The sequence below is a fragment of the Meriones unguiculatus genome, chromosome 1, assembly GCF_030254825.1.
Source record: "Meriones unguiculatus strain TT.TT164.6M chromosome 1, Bangor_MerUng_6.1, whole genome shotgun sequence".
Taxonomy (NCBI): Eukaryota; Metazoa; Chordata; class Mammalia; order Rodentia; family Muridae; genus Meriones; species Meriones unguiculatus.
In genome coordinates this window covers 129,070,254-129,093,729 of record NC_083349.1, presented here as the reverse complement: position 1 = coordinate 129,093,729, position 23,476 = coordinate 129,070,254, and the positions used below count along the sequence as shown (strand labels likewise).

Here is a 23,476-nt window from a genome sequence, read left to right as displayed (position 1 = left end):
AGCACCATTGTCTATATATCTGATCTCTGTCAACTAATTTCTTTTCCGTACATGTGTCTTTGATTTATTCTGACTTGTGTAAATTAGCAAATTGCCTGCTGACCTAAGCTTAAGTTTGAAAAAAACCAAAAGCCTCTGAATTCTATCAGAAGAGTTAATTAATTTTGAATGCAATACATCATTCATTTTTAAAGCCTAGGAAACTTTAAAATGATTCTCAAGTGAGCTGAAAGACTGCAGCCACCTTCACCACCTCCCCCAAGAAGGATGTTATATGTAGCCACAGTACAATCTTTAACCAGGAATGAAATAGCAAGATATTCCTTCTAAAAGGCTACTTTGTTCTGGATTCCCTAGTTCTCCAGTTTGTCTGTTTTCTATCCAGGAACAAAATGCAGACACTATGTTGTGGTGTTGGTGTCACAGACCCATAGTTTCCAGCGCTTAAAGATATGCTTCTCTTAAAACAAACATACCCAAGTTTATAAATGAACACACACACATACACACACACACAAACAAACACATGGCCCAGGCATGAAGTCAAATACTTCACCACCTTTCTTGTGTGTAGAAACTAAAAGTGTCAAGATTATGGAAGTGAGGAATAGAAGCTGGTGCCAGGACAGGAGTAGGAAGTAGAAAGATTATGGTGTATGTGTACAAAGGTTCATGTTTAAGACAAGTTTTGAAGACCGAATTTGCAGCATGATGACCACAGTGTGTTGTATTTGCCTGGAAGTTGGTCAAACAAACTCTCTTTGTTTGAGATCTCCCCAGAAAGGCCCGGAATTTGAGTAGAGTTTATGAGAACAGAATGTGAGGAGACAATATGTTCTGGATAGTTTTATGTCAACTTGATACCCACTAAAGTCATCTGAGAAAACCAAACCCCAATTAAGAAAATGCCTCTGTAAGATCAGGCTGTAGGCAAGCCTGCAGCAACACCCCTCCAGAGCCTCTGTATCCGCTCCTGCCTCCGGGCTCCAGCCCTGCTCTGCTTGCATTCCTATTCTGACTTTCTTCGGTGATGAACTATGATATCCAAGTGTAAGCCAAATAAACTCTTTCCTTCCCAAGTTGCTTTTAGTTGTGGTGTTTCCTCACAGCAGTACCAACCTTCACCAGTACAGAACTAGATAGCAGGATAAGGTATTGCTGTGACAGACCTGATCACTTTTTGGAGACGATTGTGGAAGGACTTTGGAACTTTGGGCTAGAAGAGCCATAGAGTATTGAGAGTTCAATGAACTGTTTTGTTAGAGCTTTGAAGATAAGAATGTTGAGAGCAGTGCAGATGATGGACACCTGGCTTGTGAAGTCAGAGGGAAGCAAAGACTCTACTTTGCCATTTATGTAAAGAATCTGTGGTTTCTTGTCAGCTGTAGCTGAAGAATCAGCTGTGATTAACAAGAGACCAGAAACACTAAAGTAAAACCTTTCTTTTACTGTGGCAACTGATGCTGGTCAGCTGGAGCTTAGCAATTAGCAGTGATTACAACCCAGATGTCCCTCAACTGAAGAATAAATAAAATGTGACACATTTACACAATGGAATACTACTCAGCTATTAAAAACAAGGAAATCATGAAATTTGCAGGCAAATGGATGGAACTGGAAAAGACCATCCTGAGCGAGGTGACCCAGACCCTCAAAACACACACACACACACACACACACACACACAGTATATACTTATTAGCAAATATTAGCCATCTAGCACAGGATAACCATACAATTTACAGACCCAAAGAAGCTAAGTAACAAGGAGGACCCAAGGAAAGATGCTTCAATTTCACTCAGAAAGAAAAATAAACTACGCGGTAGAAGTGGTTGAAGAGACAGAACACGGTAGAAGAGGTTTGCAAACGAAAACAAGGATGGGGAGCAGATATGGGGAGAGTGGGGTGGGCAGAAAGACAGAGCGCTTGCAGAGAGAAGAGAAACTGTGGGAGGGGCCATTTCTGTGACAGACTGGAGACCTACAACAGGGTGGGCTCCAGGAGGATATGGGGGTGACTCTAGTTGAGACCCCCTAGTAGCAGGGATCATGGAGACTGAAAAGGCCACCTCTAACCAGACAGGACTCCAAGTAGAAGGAAGAGAGTCTTGTCTAGTTAGAAGGTGGCCTTTTCAGTCTCCATGACAAGACTACTGGTGGAGGGAAGTGGAGCACAAATCCACCCACAAAAACTTAGACCCAGAATTTACCCTGCCTGCAAGATGAGCAGGGATAGATAGAGCAGAGTTGGAGAGATTGTCTAACCAATCCCTGGCCCAACCTGAGACCCACCCCATGGGAGAGAGCCAGCCCTTGACACTAACAACAACACTCTGATATGCCTGCAAACAGGAGCATAGCATAGTTGTCCTCTGAGAGGCTCTACCCAGCAAATGATCGAAACATGCTGAGACTTACAGCCAAAGATTAGTCAGTGCAGGGAGCCTTGTGGAAGGATAGAAGGATGCGGAGTGCACATTTGCTTCACAAGAAGACCAACAGAGCCAGCTAACTTGGGCCCAGGGGGGCCTGCAGAGACTGGAGTACCAACCAAGAACCATGTATGGACTGGATCTAGGCCCCCTACACATATATACACAATGGGCAACTTGGTCTTCTTATGGGTTTACTAGTAAGGGGCTGTCTCTAACAGGGAATTCTGTTGCATGCTTTTTGATCACTTTCCCCCTGGTGGGGCTGCCTTACCCAGCCACCATAAAAGAGAATGTGCTCAGTCCTGATGTTACTTGAAGTGCTGGGGTGGGTTGGGGGGAGGGGGCTCAGGAGTAGGGGATAAGGGAAGGAGGAAGAGGGAGGGAGGTTGGGACCAGAAGGGGAGGAGAATGGAGACTACAATTAAAATGTAAAGTGAAAACTATATAAATAAAGTTAAAAGTTTAAAAAACAAGGAAAAGAATAAGAATAAAAAGAAGAGGAGGAGGAGGCTAAGCAGACTAGCATCACTGAGGTGAGATCTGAGAGTCAGCACATAGGGGGTGTGTTACAGAGGCACCCAAAGTTGGACCTCGTACTAGCAGCTGAGCTTGGTAATGCAAAAGTAACCCAGGTGGTACTGCTTTTGAAAGCATGAAAGATCAGGGAGAGCAGCTGAGGCTTCATACTGTAAGAGGCCAGAAGAAGCCGTTGGTGAAGGTGCAGGCTCAGCAGCTGTTGAAGGCCCAGGATTGAAGGGGTCATGCAGACAAGTAGAGACCCTAGGAGAGGCTATTGGTGACTGTGCTGCCCAGTTGCAGCAGAACACTCCAGCGTTTATCCTTGGACAACCACCGAGAAGAGTCACAACAGTGGAGTCTGGCCGAGATTAAAAGACAAGCTGTATGCGCTGCAGAGGGCAGAGCTGGAGAAGTGGCCCAAGCCCTTTGGAAGAGTCCAGAAAATTGCAAGTGAATCCCAGATATTGGATATTTTGTTATTTACACTGTTTCCCTTTGAACTGATTATTCATATTCATATTAACCTATGCCCTGGTTCTTCCCTCTTGAAGTAAGAAAGTATTTAGCTTAATTTTGATTTTTATAGAAGTCTACAGTTTAGAGGTTTTGAACTTTTAAAAGCATTTTGTATCTTTAAAAGAGACTGGGTACTTTAAAGGGAGTGAAATTTTAACATGTTTGGATTTGTAAAGACTGTGGGACTTTTAAAGCTATTTGTGGTCTTGAAGATGAATAAGACAGGAAAGTTTGCGGCTTAACGGTGATATATGTGTGTGTAAAGTTGACAAGGAGTCAATTGACCTGGATAGTTTTATTTCAACTGACACAAGTTAGTCATTCGAGAGGAGGGAATTCTAATTAAGAAAATGCCTCCATAAGATTGGGCTGTAGGAGCTGGGCATGGTGGTGCACACCTTTAATCTTAGTACTCAAGGAGACTGAGGCAGGTTGATCTCTTTGAGTTTAAGGTCTATTTCGGCATGTACTCGAAACTCATCAACAACGAGACTTTTTATTTAGCCTTACAAAGGAAGATGTATTTTAGTCACTTTTCAGGGAGAAGGGCCCTCGTACCTTAGGGATATACCAAAGTTCTAGGTTGCCATTGCCACTGAGGACCAGCAGAACACACAATCCAGCTGATGTTGGGTGATTCACATCTTTGTTTTCATGTGGTACTTTTATTTATTTTTTCATAATTTCTCAAATGTACTTTACACAGATATATATAAATATATATATGAAGATTTTTTTAAATCCAAGTACTCTATTATCCTCTCATTCCCTTGTCTTTCCCCCAACCAAATCTCTTCTTCCCAAGTCTGCTTTCTACATGTGTGTGTATCCATCTCTGGTTGCTTTCATCATCACAGAAAAGTACAAGTGTTAAAGGGGTTGTTTTTAATAAGTTTCTTCTTTCTCTGAATAGCACAGTGTCCTTCTGTCTTTCTCGGTCAGGTGGGCAGTGTTCTCTATGAGCGTCATCTTCTTTCTGAGCAGCCAGGACACACAAGCACTTGGCAGAAACACAATACTAAACAAACAGAGTGGAGCCACTTCCATCAGAAGCTCGAGTGGGCATCGGGGCAGAGTCCACTTATACGGTGGGTGAGCAAGTCTGAGTGAGGCAATCAAGATTCACATTTTGGAAGTGAAGGCCACAAACAGCGTACCCAACCAAGCACACCCTGCTTCCTCAGCTGAGAAAAGAAAAATGGGCAGGTTGTAAAACTTTTTATTTTCCCATTTTCTAGGAGAAATCTATAATGAAAGTGTAAAGTTGGCAACGGGAGGCCATTTGAGGGCTGTGTGGCAAATAGATGTTCTTCCTGGCAAAGCCTGATGATGCCCTTGTGCCCATGACTTCAGGTGTGCTCAGGTCACTTACAGACGCACATGCACTAGCATGTGTTCCCCTTGGGGTGTTCTGCTTATCAAAGTCAAGGATTAAAAAAAAAGCTACCTGTGAGACTGAGAAAACGAAGACTTAGAAGCCGCCGTGATCACGTTTGGATCTTTAGTTTCCTCTGAACTCATTTCATTAGATTTCATTAGAATCCCCGTGACCTAAGAAATGCCTCGGGTGCCGGGGGGTTATTTACCTTTATGGAAGCTAAATTCCTAATGTTAGCTATGTTTCACATGGAGCACCCACCCTTTAGCCCCACGTTTCTGACGAAGAGAGGACCAGGTCTGATCGGCACTCCAGACTGACTATGCCTCTTCCTGGTTCTGAGGGTGGCTCAGTGTCCTAAGGAGCGGCAGGAGGACCCGCCTGAGGAGAGGCCTGGGTATTTCTGGTAGATCCTACAGTATCCTGCTGACTCTCTGATTATCACTTTCCCCACTTCAGCTGCAGAGTGAGAGCTCTTAGAGCTATGGCAATCATGCTGGCAGTATTGGGAACTGGAATTTTCCTCCCTTTCATCCTGAGAAGCAGAGAAGCCTTGTGGGGTAAGTAACAAATAATACATGTCCTTTTAGTCTCGAAAAGTTGTTTTTCACACTCAACAAACTGAACATTGTCACGGCAGTTGTTGAGAACCAGTCAAGACCCTTTTGTGCTTTTCGAAGAGAATAATGTAATTGTTCAGTTTAGAAGGATTGAAATATAATTCTTCCTTTAAAAGAACTGATTTTTTCCATGATTGTGGAATAAATCATTTCCATTTTACCTGCATGTTCTGTTATTGTTATAAAATCATCTTTCATTAAACGTCTCTGGTAGTTTCTGGAATTAGTTGTATGGGAAATTTATGATAAGAAAGATACTGAGATGTCATAGTTAACATACTCCTTGTTATTAAAACAAAGGAAGGAAGAAAGGAAAGAAAGAAGGAAGGAGGGAGAGAGGAAAGGGAAGGAAAGACACAAATGGGAGTGAGGGAAGGGGAGGGAAGGGAAGAAAAGAGGAAAGGGACATGGGAAAAGAAGGGGCTAAAGGAAAAGTGGCCACCCTGAAGCAAGCTTCCTGGTGGCAGGATGCTGGGGAAGGGGCACTTGGTGCCTCCCAGTCTCTCAGGCACAACCCAACCCCTGGGCCTTAGCATCTTCATCCTTAGCACATCCAGGATGCGCTTCCTCCTAGGAGCCACATTCTGACTAATTTTTCTGACTGCCTAAACATCCAGGCTGTACTGAAATAACCCTTCTGCCTTCTCAGGCCAGGGAGCTCCTGAAGAAAGCCTCCTTCCTCTTTTTCTTCTGGGTATTCACACCTTCTTCCTTCTGGGTATCAAAGCACTCTTTTTTTCTGAGATTCCCACTCCCTTTCCAAGTTTGGGTCTTCAAATGACCACCACCAGCATTCCTGGTGAGCATTCACTTTAAAAGTATGTTGCTGTGGCAGCTAAAGAAAAGAAGAGGGGTGCTCATTTTTCCTCTTGAAGAGAAACTACGTATACCCCTTCATACCAATCCTTCTAACATCTGGAACATGACAGTTGTTCAGCACACAGAAGGGAGCAAAACACTTTATCCGTCTGTTCAATAGTGATCAAGACCCTAGGAATAAAACAATATATAAAATATATATTCAACAATATATAAAAAAATATATTCAACTCTTCTGCTAACATTTTAATAGTGTATAATAATGTACAACGTGACTTTTATAATGACAGTACACTTCAGAGTGTATTTTTCAATTCATTAGGATATTTTTATGCCGGCTTATCATCCATCTACTTTATTCTAATTCTTATTTAGGCAGTATGACACATTGGCAGAGAAACAACAAAAAGGATAAAACAAGAGAATCGCAGGATCAAGGCCAGCTTTGGCTATAGCTCTGATCTGGTCTAGGTCAGTGGCGGCAGTGCTTGCTTGGCACATGCGAGGTCCTGGGTTTGATGCTAACTTTTTCCAAATTATTAAAATCACTGCCAGTGTTCTTTAGGTTCTGATTGGTGTGCTAGCACACCTGAGGCAAGGAGGATCAAGAGTTCAAGGCGAGCATCAGATATACAGCAAGTTTGAATGAACTCGGCCTGTACTTCTTAAGACTCTGTCATAGAAAAACAAAAGCAAGCCAAAGTGTTTGCTTCACAGTGGTTCCATTTTATGTTCTTTAATATAAGAACATTTTTATCCGTTGAAAACTAAACAGTGCCCTTGAACCGATAAACATGCACCAGTGAGACGTATTTGAAACATAGGTTTCATCTGGTTTATCTCACCACAGCCAAAATTAAATGCATTTGGAAAATAACAATGCGGATGACTTTGTGCATTTGGGGGACATCAAAGACACTTTAAGAAGCAAAACTATAGGGGACGCATACACACACACACACACACACACACACACACACAGACACACAGACACACTTTGCTGTGCAGAGCCAGATGGCTTAAAGCACAAAGGAAAAGAAACTCCAGCACCTGGAAATTCGGTAACAAAGTACTGAAAATGAAAAAAAGGTTTCATTTTCTTCTAAACTATACCCACGGCCATTATAAATCTAGGGAAACTTTCCTCATAGAGTCTCTTGACAGCCCCTGGTAGCAATTCTTCATGAAGACCTGTGCATTCCTTTCGACAGACTGAGATGGGCTCCCAGTGTTTGTGCAAAATTAAGATCCATGCGAAATTATCTTTATGGCGAACTCAGCAGCTAGTTGTAGCTGTGAAAAGAAAATAAGATGCAAATGAACAGTGTGAGCAGGAAAGCTGCCTGCAAATCCTGAGATTGGGAAGCCTGCCTAGTGGGGGAGTTTGTTTAAAAGGAAAGCTGGCCAGCTCAGTTCCCCAGATTTCTGAAAACAGCCATCATCCAAACAGGATCCACATATGGCTCTGAGCAAAAGCTGGGTGATCCAAGTTAGCCAAGGGCAGCACTTGGGAGCCTGGGGCCTCGGAAGCTTTAGGGAGGAAGACATTGGCTTTCCTTGCTGTTTCTTTGCGTTAGTGAAAATGTTTGGAACTGTGCAGACTGTTTCTTTATCTTGACATAAAGTACCTTCTTGTATAATGGCTTCTTGCCTTCCAGTTATGAATATGCAGGAGGTGGGATTCTAGAGGCCAGTGTGCCTCCCAGAGCAGATGGCACTTTAAGGACATACATGTGGAAAGCCAGATGACAGATGATATCTCCAGGACAGAGACTGGGTCAAGTTACACTCTAGAATTTGGATTTCTGTTCTAGACAAACAGAAGAGGCCAAGTTGAGATTCTTGGGGTCATTGACCTAAATGCAAAGACAAGTCAGGAAAGTCAGAAGTAGCCTGTGCACCTGCTGGATGGCTCTTGAGATGCAAAGAATGCCATGGGTTTTAGAGAGGCACTCTGTTTCCCCCTGCTGGCCAGAAAACCCATTAAGCAAATGTCTGAACCACTGCCTACTGAGAAGAAAGGAAGCTCCAGGTTCTAAGCAGACACAGATGTCCAGGAACCCACATTACAAACCCAGATGTCAGGTGCCTGGGGGCATTCCCTATTTATCTGTCTCTTCCCAGTGTGTTCCCTAATAAGCAACAACCTGTTTCCTCTGCCTTCCCTCTTTCCTCTCCTTTCTGTCCTTTTTTCCTGTCTAACTAAGTTCTCAACAATGCTGTCAGTTGCCTCTGGCACCTCCCATGGGACTCAGCACACTGACTAAGGCTTGCTGACTGCCAGCCTTTTCTCCTGCTTATCCTTCCTTTGTTGGTCTAATATATTTGCCCCCAGAAAGTTAACCTAAGATGGGCAGAAGGAAAGATTCTCTTCTCTGTTCTGGATGAATAAGACACCTCATTCATCTAAAACATAATTAATTTTAAATTTATGCAGTTCCACAGAGATTTTTGAAGCTCATAGATAAGTGTTTCTGCAGGAATTTTTTTCAATAAGAAAAATCTTTGGTTCAAAGACAAAATTTGAAATAATAAACCTTTCTTTAAATTTTGGTATTTTATAATAAAAATAGCAAATTAAAGTCTAAGTGATACATGATTGCTTCAATTTAAATATCAACCTAATATTGGTCAATAACAGGAAATTATTTCACCGGCAACTACTATTCCCCAGAATAGGAAATGCGCACACACACACACACACACACACACACACACACCTTTTTCTTCATAGTTAATTTTTCTATTCAGTCATTTAGCTCTTACATAATGAGAAGTCTCTACTGTGATAATATATTTTTTAATGTCAAATGCACTCAGAAGATCAGGTAAGAAGAGATTTATTGTATAGAGGTGGAGAGATACAGAGACAGAGAACAAGAAAGAGAGTGAGAGAACATAGGAAAGAAAGATGGGGATGGTGGAGGCTGCCCAAGAGAGAAAAGTCAGAGAACAGGGACAGGGAGAGAAACCAAGGCAGAGAGAGCAGCAAGTGGGAAAGGCAGATGGGTTACATCTAGAGCACCTGGCCCAGGTGACATAGGGCATTGTCAGGACCCTAAAGGCTCCTGAGGGCAGGCCAGTTGAATTACCTGAACAGCAACATCTATCAAGTCCAACTTCCATCTGAGTACCAAAGAGGTGGAGACCATGTGGTCCAGGCTTCTAACATTCATAGTGCACAGAGCACACAGTACAGAACTCATCATTTCCCTCTGCTATAGCCTACTCAGAGGGTCATTTTGTTAAGGAAGAGTATGAGCTAGATATTTCAAGTAGATACTTTGGGGGGTGCAGGAGGTATAAACAGGTGTAGAGGGTGTTTGTGTACACGTATATGTACAGAGAGAGCAGAAGAGGACATCAGGAGACTGTTCTTTCACCCTCCACATTATTACCCTAAGAAAGGTCCTCTCACCGAACCTGAACTAGACGGGCAGCCGGTGAGCGCCGATGGCCCTCCTACCCCTGTTCTGCACAGCACTGCAATAAAAGGTGCATGCAGCCATGGCAGACTTTGTCATGGATGCTGGGCTCTGAACTGAGGTTCTTGCTTGTATAACAAATGTTCTTATTCCTTTAGTGCCAGGGGATGATACATTTTAAAAGAGGAGGAAATCAAGTTATCACACCCAGAGCTTTGAAAATTAAACCTTGTCCTTGTAGGTTGTGAGGGTCTTGTACACCATGGAAAGGAGTGTGGCTGTCACTCTGCGGAAATCTGGGTCTTTGCGTTGTGAGGGGAGGCACAGCCCAACAGGCCTTTATTTAGAAAGCCACTTGACTGACAGCAGGAACAAAGTCTCAGCCATGAATTTTCCCACTCAGTGATAGGATGTACAGAGCTTCCTAAAAGACACTGAGAAAGTAAGGAAAAGGACACATTTTTAAGTATCTCAAATGGCACTTGACTCCAGACAAAGTATCAGAGGCTGCCTCAGTCACTGTTCTATTGCTGCGAAGAGACACTATGACCAAGGCAACACTTACAAAAGAAAGCATTTAATTGGGGGATTGTTTTACAATTGTATAGGATTAGACTAAGATCATTATGGTGAGCAGACAGGCATGGCACTGGAGCAGTAGCTAAGAGCTTTATGTCCTGGTCTGTAGGGAGCAGGCAGAGAGGAGGGAAAGACATTTCCAGACAGACAGAGACACAGAAAAGGAGGGAGCTTAGGCCTATCGTGAACTTTTGAAACATCTACACCCATTCCCAGTGACATCTCTCTTCCAACAAGGCCACACCTCCTAATCCTTCGCAAACAGTTCCACTTGCTGGGGGCCAAGCATTCAAACATGTGAGCCTTTAAGGAACACTCTTACTCAAACCACCACAGAGGCCATGTACACTGGTGGAGACAGAAGTAGTTCAAGTTGAAGATGAATTGGGAGAGAATTAGAGATAAAAACCAGAAGAGCCAAAACTGTTACAAGGAAGGATCGGTGAGGGGAAGTAAGGCTGGGGCGGATAGTACCAAAATCAGAAAATGAAGGATCCAGTGCTATGTGAACCCTCTGGACTCAACAGGTCCTCCACAGAGAGCCAAAAAAATATGTGTGTAAACAGAGTCAGGAAATGACCATGCTCACAGTAAGAGCACTGACTAGGATGTGGCATTCTATTATCACTCATCCATCACATCTTAACACAGTATCCTGACTCTATGGTCCACGCATACAGCCTCCCTGCTAGAAGGCCATCAATGCCCACCCAATCTAGAGAATGAGTGCTTTTTTTCCATCTGCTAAGACAGGACCAGAGCTGACTTCAGGAATGGATATAGCAAGGTAGATTTAGAAGGAAAATGAGTAAGCACACTGTGCCCCAAGCTGGGGACTGGTATGGTCTTGGGAACTTGTGATCTCAAGTGTCTCAGGTTCTCTAACAACTTCTCATCATATTGCTGCTTCCTATATCAAATATCAATAGGCAGATGCTGTCAGGGGCTCAATGCTGCAAAGTTCTCTCATTGATACAGTGTCTAAAATATGCAGTTACTTAGTTTACCTTTACAGAATTTGTTTCATTTTTGTATAGATGTTAATGCTCAAGCACACTCCAATAATCCCTTCATTTCTAGAGACCATTCTGCACTTGAGGAAGAAAGCTAAAGCTGGCAGAGATGCTGCTCCAGGGGAGGTCTGGGGGTGTCTGTTTTCATGGTGCAGTGCTTTCTGTCCTAGGGAGGACTGTGAAGTCTGGTGTGGACAGCCTGGTGGAAGCAAGCCAGCTCATGGTGGACAATGCAGTCTACAACACCATGAAAAGGTGAGTGACGGTGTTCACCATTAGCCCCTTTTGCAATTGAGGCACGGAAGTTCATGGTCCCAGTCTTGCTGGCAGCAATGGGAAAACAATGCTCAGCCTTTCTCTTTGCTCAGCGAAACAAAAACCAAAAGCCCGTGGTCTAATCATATTTCAAGGTGCCAGAATGACAGAGCCTGAGGCTCGGACAGGAATAACATTAGGACACATTAAGGAGGAAGGGCTGTGTGCACTCAGGCTCGGTGCGAAGCCACTGTAGTGTCCCTAGAACCTCAAGCACAGAACCAGAGCCTCAATCTGGTCATCACTTTTTCCCGAAATAACTGACTCCACATGCTCATTTTTTAATTTAAAAAAAAGTTTTATAATCTTATTGTATTTGTGCACATGCTTTGCCCTCATGCATGTCTAAGCATCTTGTGCTTGCAATGTGGCTGCAGTGGGCACAGAGGGCATCAGATCCACTGGAACTGCCTTTACAGACAGTTATGAACCACTGTGTGGGTACTGGGAATCTAATCTGACTCCTCTAGAAAAGAAGTCAGTGCCCTTAACTCTGAGCCATGTCTCCAGCCCCTAACATCACACTTTTAAATATGTGACAGACACCAGAGCTAATAGCATCAAGGTGTCTTATTAGACATTCACAAAACTTCACAAACATACCACATTTTATCTTCACAAACTTATCATTTTATTGGAAGTTGGTGAAAAGTTACAATATCTCTCAAGGTACAAATTATTACATGACAACTTCTGATTTACCTCAAATTTCTATTATTCCAAGTAGAAATTTGTTTCATTATTCCACACTGGCTACAGACAAATTGTTACCTGGCTATTTAAAAAGTAAATTGAAGGTGAAAGAAAGAGGAAAACATTTCCCGAGCAGATGAAGTAATGGGATGAAGAAAGGGCATTTTCAGTAGGATGGGATGCTCCTGAGATTCTTAGAGCCAGAGGAGTTACCCACTGGGGGTCAGAGTGGTGGCAGAAAATTTCACAAGCTTAAGAGTTTCATAGTGTCAACCTCAGTGCAGGACACACAGCTGATGGGTGACAGGGGACCCCATGACTGTACTGGTTGGGGAGGAAGAGGCATGAGGCTATACTGACAGCACGGCAGTTTCATCTGTGATTGGCAGCCTGAGCTTCTGCAGCAGGAAGTAGAGCCGGTTCAAAAAAAGAAAAAAAAATGTGGATAGGGCATGCTATTAGTCATGACTGGGCCATCTAGAAAGCAAGTCAGATGTGCTGGTAGAAAGTGTCTCCAGAGACCCCTGTATGGGGGACCGTTTATACAGTAACCCTTCCCGGACCTGTAGGGATGAAGCCACCAACTCCTCTGCTCCCTTGAACCAAGAGTCCTCAGCAGACTAAGTAGATGAGATTTCCAGGCTCAGGCTTTCACTTGTGCATCTGCAGAACGTAGCCTAAAACCTATATCCAATATATTGTTTCTCCCTTTTTTTTCTCTTTCTCTTTCTTTCTTTTTTTTTCTTTTCTTTCTTTCTTTCTTTCTTTCTTTCTTTCTTTCTTTCTTTCCCTTTCTATCTCTCTTTCTCCTCTCCCTATCTTCTCTACTCTCCCTTCGTCCTTCTTTCCCTCTCTTTCTTCCTTCCTTTCTCCCTCCCTCTCCCTCCCTTCAAGAATGTAGATAGGCTGCTTTCCCAACTTTTTCTCTGCTGAGTGACAAGGGAATCTCGGGAAACAGGAAGCTATAGGCAGCACAAAGTGCCAGGATCACATTCTTACCACTGCCTGGAGTGACAAATCTGCTCCCTTTCAGCATCCAAACTTAATTTCACGGTTGCCCATGGGCTCCAGGTTACACTCATCTGGATTATCTGTGCTCAGACCTGTGGCATCATTTCTGTATGCTGACAGTGAGATGTTCTAAGTTCTGCCTGGCAGCAGAAGAAGCGAAGGGCACGAGATGACCTAATGAGGATGGTACTGTTGAGCTGTACCCCTACTTCACAAACACCCGGGGCGGGGGGGGAGGGGGGAATAGAGAGAACAACATAAATCTGACTTGTGGATCTCCTCCTTGGCTTTTCGCTTGAGGAATGCTGAGCCAGCTAAACACAAAGTCCACGAAATGTGAGTAAAATCAATATCCTTCTGCAAATCTAAGAACACACATTAACACCCTCCCAGCTTCTGCAGCTGGAGTGTGAATGAGCCCTGCAAAAATGGCTGGAGACCGTCACTATGATTAGACAGTTAACACATGGAGCTGCCTGTTCTGCAGCTTCCCAGGGGCAGTAGCAGGTGGACAGCTGACTGGACAGCTGATAAATAAAACACCTCACCAAGCCCCTTAGATCAGAGCTCAGGGAAGGCTGGGTATGGAAGGGAGGTAATCCACCAGGGAGGACAAGTCCTCTTGAAGGGCTGTGTAACAGCTAAGGGGACAAGCCAGAGAAAGATACAGGCATTGACCCTGACAATGACCACTATCATTAGCAAGCTATGAGGACTAGAATGTCCAACCTAGGGATCAAGGCAGCAGGGCAGCCTGTTTCCAGTGGCTGTCCACCTCAGAACAGGGCAGAGTAATGGCATCCATTGCCAATCAGCCAGCCAGGGGTTCTTTTTCCCTATCCAGCTAGGAATCCTGGACGGGCAAGGAGAAACTCTTCAAATGCTGCTCTCTGGTAGCTTTCCTTTGTCTGTCTGGCAGTGGTGAGCAACAGTTGCAGGCTTGTAAAAGCAACAGTAAGTGGCGCCCTCTAGTGTCAGAGTCCCCGACAGGACCCTAAGCCCTACAAATGTACCTACCAGGCCTAAAATTTTAGACATTTAGCCCTTGGCAGGGACTAGTATTACAGCTCTCAGCCTAGGCTCTGAGGCCCTAGACTAAGGAACTGATGGCTCTCCGGGACTATTCCAGCAAAAGGGGGCTACAGGTTCTCTTCTCTGGCTTCTTACAGCCTGCCCTTTCTTTGTCTCAGCTCTCCATTTGCTCATCATCTTTTCATCTTTCTGTTTTCCTCCTTCCTGCTCTAGCTGCTCTCAAACTGCTCAGCTGCTTCCTCAGCAGTCAGGTAACTGGCTACCCCCTCCTCAATACTAGCATCAGTCACAGCCATCAAGGCTTGTGTTTTGGACCCATTGTGACATTGCCCCACTGCCAAGTCACAGCAGTTTTTCTGCTAGAACAAGAGAAGTGCCCCTCTAATGAGGTAGAAAATGTTCACTGAGGCTCGTAGCAACAAACCATGAGAAGCAAATCTGTGGTGTTTGGTAAAACGGAGGTTGTGGTTTCTCTAAAAACTTAGTTATAGAAATATGATTTTTTTTGTTTGTTTTTTAATCACAAGTGTGGAATTTTAGTTTGGACTTTAATTTGTCCACAGCTGGCAATTGCCTTCTGTTGGGTGTGGTCTTCACCAGCTGGTAACAGCCTGCCTCATGCAGCACAGAGCAGCGCATGGTCTAGGAGAGCTCAGGGGATAGAAAGTGTGGTGTATGGCATGCAGGAGTTTGGAGAAACCAGAGCCGGGTGGCATGTGGCAGTTTGGAGAGAGACGGGAGAGATGCTGCATGGCACAGCGGCTTGCAGGAGGCTGCTTCCTACATTTGCTGTTGACGAAGATTGGTATAGCCCCTAAGAACCTGTCAACCCTAGAGAAATGAGAAACAGGAGAAGTAAAGGGGTCTTCTCCCCTCTCCCCACTAACCTCCTCTCTCCTACCTAGGCTAGGAGCTGGAAGGGAGAGGCTTTAAGGAACCCCAAATAAAATAGTTTAAAAATGAGCACTATGCCTTGGTACAGCATCTGTGGTGTATTCAGCCGCAGGTTCTGGCATAATGACAGCCAGCAGGCTTTTATGCTGATAGTCTTTTCCCTCAAGGCAGCTAGAGCATCAAGGGGGAGTTCATCAACAAATAGTAGAAAGACAAGTTGCCCTCTACTCCAAATATTTGCCTGCTCACAAATATATAAGCATCACAGTACAAACATTAAAACACCACATTTCCCATTAGCAATGTCCTCTGTCCAAATACATTTTAGAGAAATGCCCTCTATCTTTAGAGGCCACATTTCTGTCTACCACTGGCACCTCAGGAAGATGTGGCCCCAACTAGTAGCAAGCAGCAATGGTCTCTGCTTCTAAACTGGAGCCTCCTGCCCTCTGCCCATTCCCACGAAGCTTTGATCACTTCATGTCATATGCACACTTGGAATAATCTGTCTCCTCAAGGTTCAGGGCTTTATTGGATCTTTTACATTTGTGAGCATGTGAAAAAATACAAGTATTTCATGTTACATTTTGTATCATGGACATGGGTAAACAGAGTCACTCGTTTCCAGTGCATGTAAGTTCTGCATGTTTGTGTCTCAATATTGCTGCTGTCACTCATGTCTACCTTACAAAAGCCACTCAACTTACATGGGTTAAGTGTTAAATTCCTTACCTACTTAATTGTCATAATTATGGCATTTATTTACTGGGGTTTTTTAAGGGGTTTTGTATTATATATTTTGGAGTATGCAGATTGCTGTTTGGACATAAACACAGATATAGAAATAATTACAACAGACACTGACCATCCCCTCATGTAACTGGTTTTTTTTCCTGTGGTAAAAGCAGTTGGCCTCTCTTAATCACGTTTTCAGGCTACAGTATGAAGCCACTGCACTGAAGCACCTGAAGTATGACTTTTGCTCAGAGAGCAGCGGGTATTTTAGGCTATTACTAATAAATGGACAATATAGACATTCCATTTATTCACAGTATGATAAAACTGAAAAGAGAGCTGTTTTCCCAAAGGTCACAGTTATACATACTTGAGTCAATCTGGGATAGTTGGCAGCAGGAAAGGGACATTTATGCCAGGATCTGAGGCTAGGTTCTGCCTAGCCTCAGACCCTCAGACTCTGGAGGTCAGAATGGGGAGGATTTGATGAGCCTCCCTGCTCCAGTTGAGACTACCCTGCAGTGGCCCCGCCCAGCCTAGGTTTTGATGAGAACCAAAGAACTGTTAAAGAGAATCAAGATAATTCAGATATAGATTGTTTAAAAATAAACAAACAAACAAACAAACAGAAACTATCAGCCATTGTCTTCAGCACCCATTATTGATACTTTCTAGTTATATTCTATCTCTTTTACTGACCCCAGCAATTCTTTGGTTCAGAACTAGCTAGGTGTTTTCTTTGTGTGCCCCATAGTTCATTGTCTGGTATGTGCAGTCACTTAATAAATATCCAGTTTATGTATTTATTGGGTGTGTATGTATATGTGTTGGTTATAGGACGGGGAGGGTTGGGAGAATGCGTGTTTCCAGGTTCATAGGCATATGCATGAGGAGTCCAGAAGTCAACCTCAAAGACCATACACCTTGTATTTCGAGACCTGATCTCCCGTTAGAACCTGGGGCTCATCAGTTAGGGTGGGCTGGAAGGTACCCAAGAGATCCACCTGCCTCCGCCTCCCCAGCACGGGGGTTACAGGACTGTATCAGTATGCCCAGATTTTTCCATAGGTTCTGGAGATTAAATCTGAGTGCTTACATGCTCGCTCATCAAGTACTTCTGCGAACTGAGCTGCCCCTCAAGCCCCATTTCACCTATGTCTCTTTATGCTCTAGAAACCTCAAGAAAAGGGAAGTCCTTTCTCCAACCCAGCTTCTCTCTTTCTCCAAGCTGCCAGAACCCACCAGTGGGGCTGTGTCCCGAGCAGCAGAGATCATGGAAACATCCATACAAGTCATGAGACGTGAACAATCACAGTTCTCCACGGGTAAGCAGCCCACATGCCTCTGCTTAAACCCACTCACAGTTTCTTATGTCTGTTGTTCTTGGAAAATAGTTTCCCTCCACTTTCAATCCTATTTGGAGAAACAGCTAAACGTGCCTTTTATGGTCTAAAATAAATTGGGAATTTTCCTGTAGCATTCCCACCTAGTGAAACTTGGGGAGTACATTCAGCCGCAAAGGCTCTCTGAGGAGACATTCATCCGGGTTGTGTCTTGTCCCAGCAGGCAGAGGACTACACAGGGGCCTCAACTTCCCAGTTTGCAGTCAGGGTCTTCTGACTTAGTCTGTTACCCAAGGAATGTGACAGCCATGTGGTTCTCTTCAGTGTGGTGTCACGAGCTATTTCCTCTCTAAGTTAATCTGGTTCTTCTTTGCCTGAGGAGATGAACGCATTTTAAACCAGTCTTGACCACAGTGCTCAGATCCTATACTGAATAACCGAGTTTAGATTTTGTAGCAACCATAAAGCCATTCTGAAAAGGTTTTTGTTTTAGACCACATAGATGAAAGACCTGTCTACAGACATCATCGGCCCCTATCCACTAGTGATACCAGGTCAGACAGGGGTGGAAGTGTTGGTAGGATGACCTGTCCCAAGGATAGAGGCCTACTGGCTTCTGCTTCGGTATAGCAAGGTTTTCAGCCCAGGTGAGAGCAAGAGCACATCGGGAAGACAGATCTTATTGCAAAATTGGTAATGTAAAATACCCTAAGGGATCAGAAGGAAGAAAAAGAAACCCTCCCCTACCAGTGGACTTGGGGAGGGGCATGTGTGGAAAAGGGGGAGGGGAGGAGGGAGGGAACTAGAGGGGGGATACAAAGTAAATAAAGTGTAATTGAAAATAAAATTTTAAAATTAAAAAAAAAATACCCTAAGGGATACTTTAAGGTTATTTACGTTATAGAATCAGCCACTCCGTAGCATGTAAGGCGGTGTGTCCTCCGAGATGGGGGCAGCTCTGAGAAGTAGCCTCCTGGCTTGTCTTCCTGGAGCCACGTGGCTCCTAGGTCGCTTTTCTGAATCATCACAAAGCAAAAAGGGAACAACCCCCACACTACTAGCAATGAAGATGATTGAGAGGACTAATTGAAGGAGTGCAAAACTGAGCCGGGATGGCAGGCTTTCTCACATCAGTGACTGAGACTACACAGGAAGCCCCGAAGTGGGCGCTGAAGCTATGGCTGACACAATCGTCAGAAAGAAACTTTATCTGGTACAGATTTCACACAGGGTCTGCTCTGTCCTGTTATGCAGATGGCCTATCAGCAGACCTTCTGAGCACGATCGCCAACCTGTCAGGATGCTTGCCTTTCATGCTGCCACCAAGATGTCCTGACACCTGCCTGGCAAAGAAGTACCGGCACATCACAGGGGCTTGCAACAACAGGTACGGTGCGAAGACCCCCTACCCATCACGGCCCCCGTGATTTGATTATGACTGCAAGCCTTCGAGAAGCAGGCTGTAGATCCATGAACTGTGACCATCTACCCTGTGTGCCCCCTTCTCTCACACTCCCACTACCTGTAGCTGCTACCCTTGGGATGCCCTGCACTGGAGATAGCAGAGGAGAGCTTTTTTTTTTTTCTCCATCTCACCTTTATGTATTAAAATCACAGAATGGATTACTGTCACCTAATGTCTCAAGCCAGATACTCAGACAGCATCTTTGATAACTCCAAATCTCCTACCTGTCTCTAGTGTGTTACCAGGACTGTCTGCTTCCTCCCGTCAACCCTTGAGGCATGCAGATCTTGCTTTCCTCCATGTATGTGCCCTATGCTAGACACAAACCATCACAGTGCCCTCCTCCTCTTGACTTCACTTAGCTTCAGAGAAAGACCCTAGCTCAATGTGTAATGTGTGTATGTGTGTGTGTGTGTGTGTGTGTGTGTGTGTGTGTGTGTGTTTTTCTGGGGCATTCCACCTAGTGCAACCAGACTGTTATATCAGGGCTTGGACCACTTTCTTCATGCTCCTCCATTTTAACCCGCTTCTAATCCTGCCCCCATATATAGTGGAGTGAATAATCCTGCCTTGACCCTACACAGTGCTGCAGACAGGGCTGGGGAGAACTAGATGAGCATCTGAGAAGTGTGTGGAGTGAGAATGGGTGGGAGACTTTCTGCGGGGAGCAAGCCCCTGAGGGAGACACCGCCTACACGCTAACAAATCTCCTTCTGAGTTGTTTCTGCACAGCTGCCAGGACATGTCAGCTCTTTCTTGGGTTCTCCCATCCCTCAGGAAGGACTGGTGTTAGGTAGCTTCCACGTGTGCTGCATGGTCTTGCTTCTCTGGCTTGATTTTCCATGTCCAGGGTACTAATGTGACCACACCCCACACTGTCGCTTACCTTTTTAGCTGGGCAGGTTCCTCTTCCTGGGACTCTGGCTGCCTCTGTCGCCGTCTGCTTCCGCAGTCACCATGCAGTTACAGATCAAGCCGCTTCTCTCGTCTTGATTTTGGCACATCTCCCCTGAGTTCAGCCGTGGGCTTCTCAGCTCAGAGGTCACCGCCTACCCAGGCAATCGCAGGATGCTTCCCTCTTAAGCCATCCCTCCTGATTCCCAGTGAGCCTTTAGCTTCTGACACAGTTCGGCCTCTGTCTGCAGAGCCTTTGCTGGCCTGAGTCTCCCTGATGTGCATCCAGCCCCTGGGCACGTTTCTACAGCCTCATCTGGGGAATCTCTCTGGAATTCCCACCAGAACTTCATGGCCTCCTCTGGAGGACTCACCTGGTATATCCCCTCATTGTTAGCTCTTGGTAGAATAGAGACTACTGCTTATTATCCCCCTCTTTTTTTTTCCCCAGTGGGTCACACTGAAGTTGTCCGGGTTTCTTTTCCAGCTGCGATGATAAAATACCCTGACAAGAACAATTCAAGGGCGAGAGGGTTTATTCCGACTTACGGGTCTGGACTACATCATTGTCGGGAAGTCTGTGGCGGGACCCTGAAGCCGCTGCTCATACGGCACCCACAGTCAGGAAAGAAGATACATGTAGTACTTCTTAGAGCACAGCCTGAGATCCAGAGCTTGGCCCTTAAGAAGGAAGTATGACCTTCCAACAAGCATGGTAACAGATAAAGACAGGGCAGGGCAGAGCATGCATTCTGACCCTTTGATATCAGGTCCAAGGCTTGGCCTCTGGAAAAGGGCATAGATGAGAATGTGACCTAGTCTACATGTCCTCTCAAGCTCAAGCCCAGGGATAATTACTATGACCGTCACCGTGAAGGGACTCTTCAGCACCCAACTCCCTTGTTCTTGACCCCAGGCTTGAGCCCCAAACTATCCCATTGTAACTCAGCATGCTTTTCCAAGGAGAGCAGTCCTGAAGGGTTCCTACCATAAGTAGGTGACCTGTCTGACCTCAGGCTACTACTGGATCTCATAATTAAAGCAGGCTTTTCAGCCCCTGGAAGGTGAGATGAGCCTGATGACCTGGCTCATCAAAGAATCTAGCCCTTGCCTAACCAACTGTGTCTTTTACTCAAAGATATCCATGTGCCTTGGTCTACAGAAGGCAAACCCTACTAAGAGCCAGAATGTCAGCTTCTCTACAGGCTGATCTGTCTCAGTCCTCTTCTTGAGGAACATTTCTCTTCAATAGACTCTAAAGAGCAGAAATAATTCGTAGGGGAAATGTAAAACCCTGAAAAGTAAATTTGAAGGATATATTTCCATTTTCAGAAGCTTTCCCAACCCTATCTGCACATAGAATGTAATTTGCTGTACAGATGTCTATAATCATTCCCTAATAGTTAAATTAAACTTTGAATTTGCCTTCTAAACATATTGTGAAATGACCTAATTCCTGAGAACTGACAGCTTCAATTAGGACCATTCCAGAAGGACTAGCTAGCACCAGGTGTGATGCTCCAAGGAGGCCTGATGATTTCTGTGTCTTACATGCAAAGTAAGCACTTTCCCTAGATATGTGTCTTATGGGCACACACTTACATGCACCTTTAACCCCTACTTTTTCATTTGCATTTTAATATAATTTGTGAAATTATACTTGTGAATTGATTATAAAATTATAATTTGTGAATTGATACTTTCTGGAGCTTTCCTAGGAGAAATTAACACACTCCTCTCCTTTGGGGAAAGTCTGTGGGCCCAAGCAAAGCAGCTACTATCTTCATTCCATGTAATTCTACCTTACTGCTGGGAAAGCAATGTGCCTATGGAAGTGAAAAGAAATGCTAATTTCATAAATGACCTAGGGCTGTTCTGCTGCTTTTTCCTAGGTGTTGAGTCTGGGTAGATGGCCAGAAAAAAATAAGCTGAATGGCATCTCTTAGCATAATAGTAGCTTCATGCTCCCTTTTGAACAGGAGGTAAAGGGCTTCTTCCTCATTAAAACATGGAACACTGAGATGACAATACTGGTTCCTGTGCCTACGTCTGGGTCACTGGAGCTATGAAAGAACAGGTACCACTCCCCTGAAATGCACTTTCGGAAATGTTTCTGTTCATTGCTGCTGTCAACATGTTTGCATGGCTGTCATTAACCCAAGCCTAATAAAGGAAGAACTAAAGATCAGTGCAGTGCAGTGCATGGATTCCATTAGTGATGGAAGCTCTTTCAGCACCTGCTGATAGGTGTTCCCATGTGGTCCAGAGCAGCAAGAGGTATTCAGTAATGTCCGTCTGAGGTCTTGTTAAATAGCTAACCCTAACTGTACAGGTCCAGGGACACACTGTGTCCACAACAGCAACCCAGGGATCTTGAGCACCTAAGACCTCCTAGTGAACTTTTGAAATATAAAAGTCAACTGGTGGATAAAAGAAAGATATCCCAACAAGACTGTATAAACATGTTAGTTTTGGCTGGGTGAAATAAGGCCTCCCTGAGTGCTGTACTTTATGGAGCCACAGTAAGGAACAGCTGACTGTAACAAATCTGTACAAAAGGCTGACTGCCTTCGTGTTGCTAATTAAAAGCACTACTCCAAATTGAGCCAGCTGGTGGGCTAGATGGCAATGAAGTATTAATAATAGAATTGTTTTCCACTTACTGTCTCCCCAGACATACAAAACTCATCAAGTCTCCTTGGAGCACCACAGCCTGTTGCTAACTAGTTCTGGAATGTTCCTAGGCGAAACAGCAGACATGCAAACAATGAGGCCTTTCCCTTCCAGGATCATTTTAAGCATTTTTTTCCAATGTCTACCACTCCATTTATCTGCAGACCATCTCAATCACACAAAGGAAGTGTTATAATGTCTATCCACAAAAGTGTGGATAAGGAAAAACAGTATTGAAACACTCCAAAATATCTTAAAATCAATTGCCTGGGCTAAGGAGATGACTCAGCTTGTCGAGTGCTTGTCACATAGGGTGACAACTGGATCCCAGAGTCCATGCAGATGCCAGGTCAGGGGCAGCCCATCTATAACCCCAAAGCTCAGAGGGCAGAGACAAGGGATTCTGGACTACTCAAAATGGTGGAGCGCTGGTTCAACAAAAGACCCATGTCAACACAGAAGAGGAATGGAAGAGGAGACCTAACACAAACCTCTGACCACACACGCAAAAACACATACACACATGCAAGAAAAAAATCACTTTTCTCACTAGAGTTCTGTATTCTGAGAGCATATTTATCCAGATAACTGTTTTCTTTTTTTTTTCATTTATTGACAATAGATTATTTTCTCATATACTATATACTGATTACAGCTTTCCCTCCCTCTACCCTTCCCAGTTCTTCCCCACATGCTCCCCCCCTGGATCTAGACCTACTCCCTTTCTGTCTTTCATTAGATAAGAACAGGCTCCTAAGAGATAACAACAAAACATAAGAAGATAAAATGTAATAAGATAAAACAAAAACCATCACATCAAATTTGGACAAGGCAAACCAACAGAAGGAAAATAGAGCCAAGAGAAGGCACCAGAATCCAGAGACCCACTTGTTCCCACACCCAGGAGTCCCATAAGAATACTAAACTGAGAGCTATAATGTATATGCAGAGGACCTGAAGCACATCTATGCAGACCCTGTGCTTGTTGCTAAGTGTCTCTTGAGTTCATATGAACTTTGCTTGGTTAATTTAGAGGACCTTATTCTGCTGGTACCCTCCAGCCACTCTGGCTCTTATACCCTTTCTCTTCTGCAGGGTTCCCTGAGCTCTGAGGAG

At 44.4% G+C, this 23,476-nt stretch overlaps 1 protein-coding gene across 1 annotated transcript in view; it reads left to right on the top strand.

Moving 5' to 3' along the window:
• Nucleotides 1-5,303: 5,303 nt before the first annotated feature.
• The window catches only part of Tpo (thyroid peroxidase), a 54,612-nt gene continuing 36,439 nt past the window's right edge, over nucleotides 5,304-23,476 (top strand). The window contains exons 1-4 of the mRNA XM_060374739.1: nucleotides 5,304-5,409; nucleotides 11,476-11,560; nucleotides 17,159-17,310; nucleotides 18,583-18,715. Coding sequence (XP_060230722.1) covers nucleotides 5,334-5,409; nucleotides 11,476-11,560; nucleotides 17,159-17,310; nucleotides 18,583-18,715 — 446 coding nt within the window. The 5' untranslated portion in view covers nucleotides 5,304-5,333. The remainder of the gene's footprint in view (nucleotides 5,410-11,475; nucleotides 11,561-17,158; nucleotides 17,311-18,582; nucleotides 18,716-23,476) is intronic.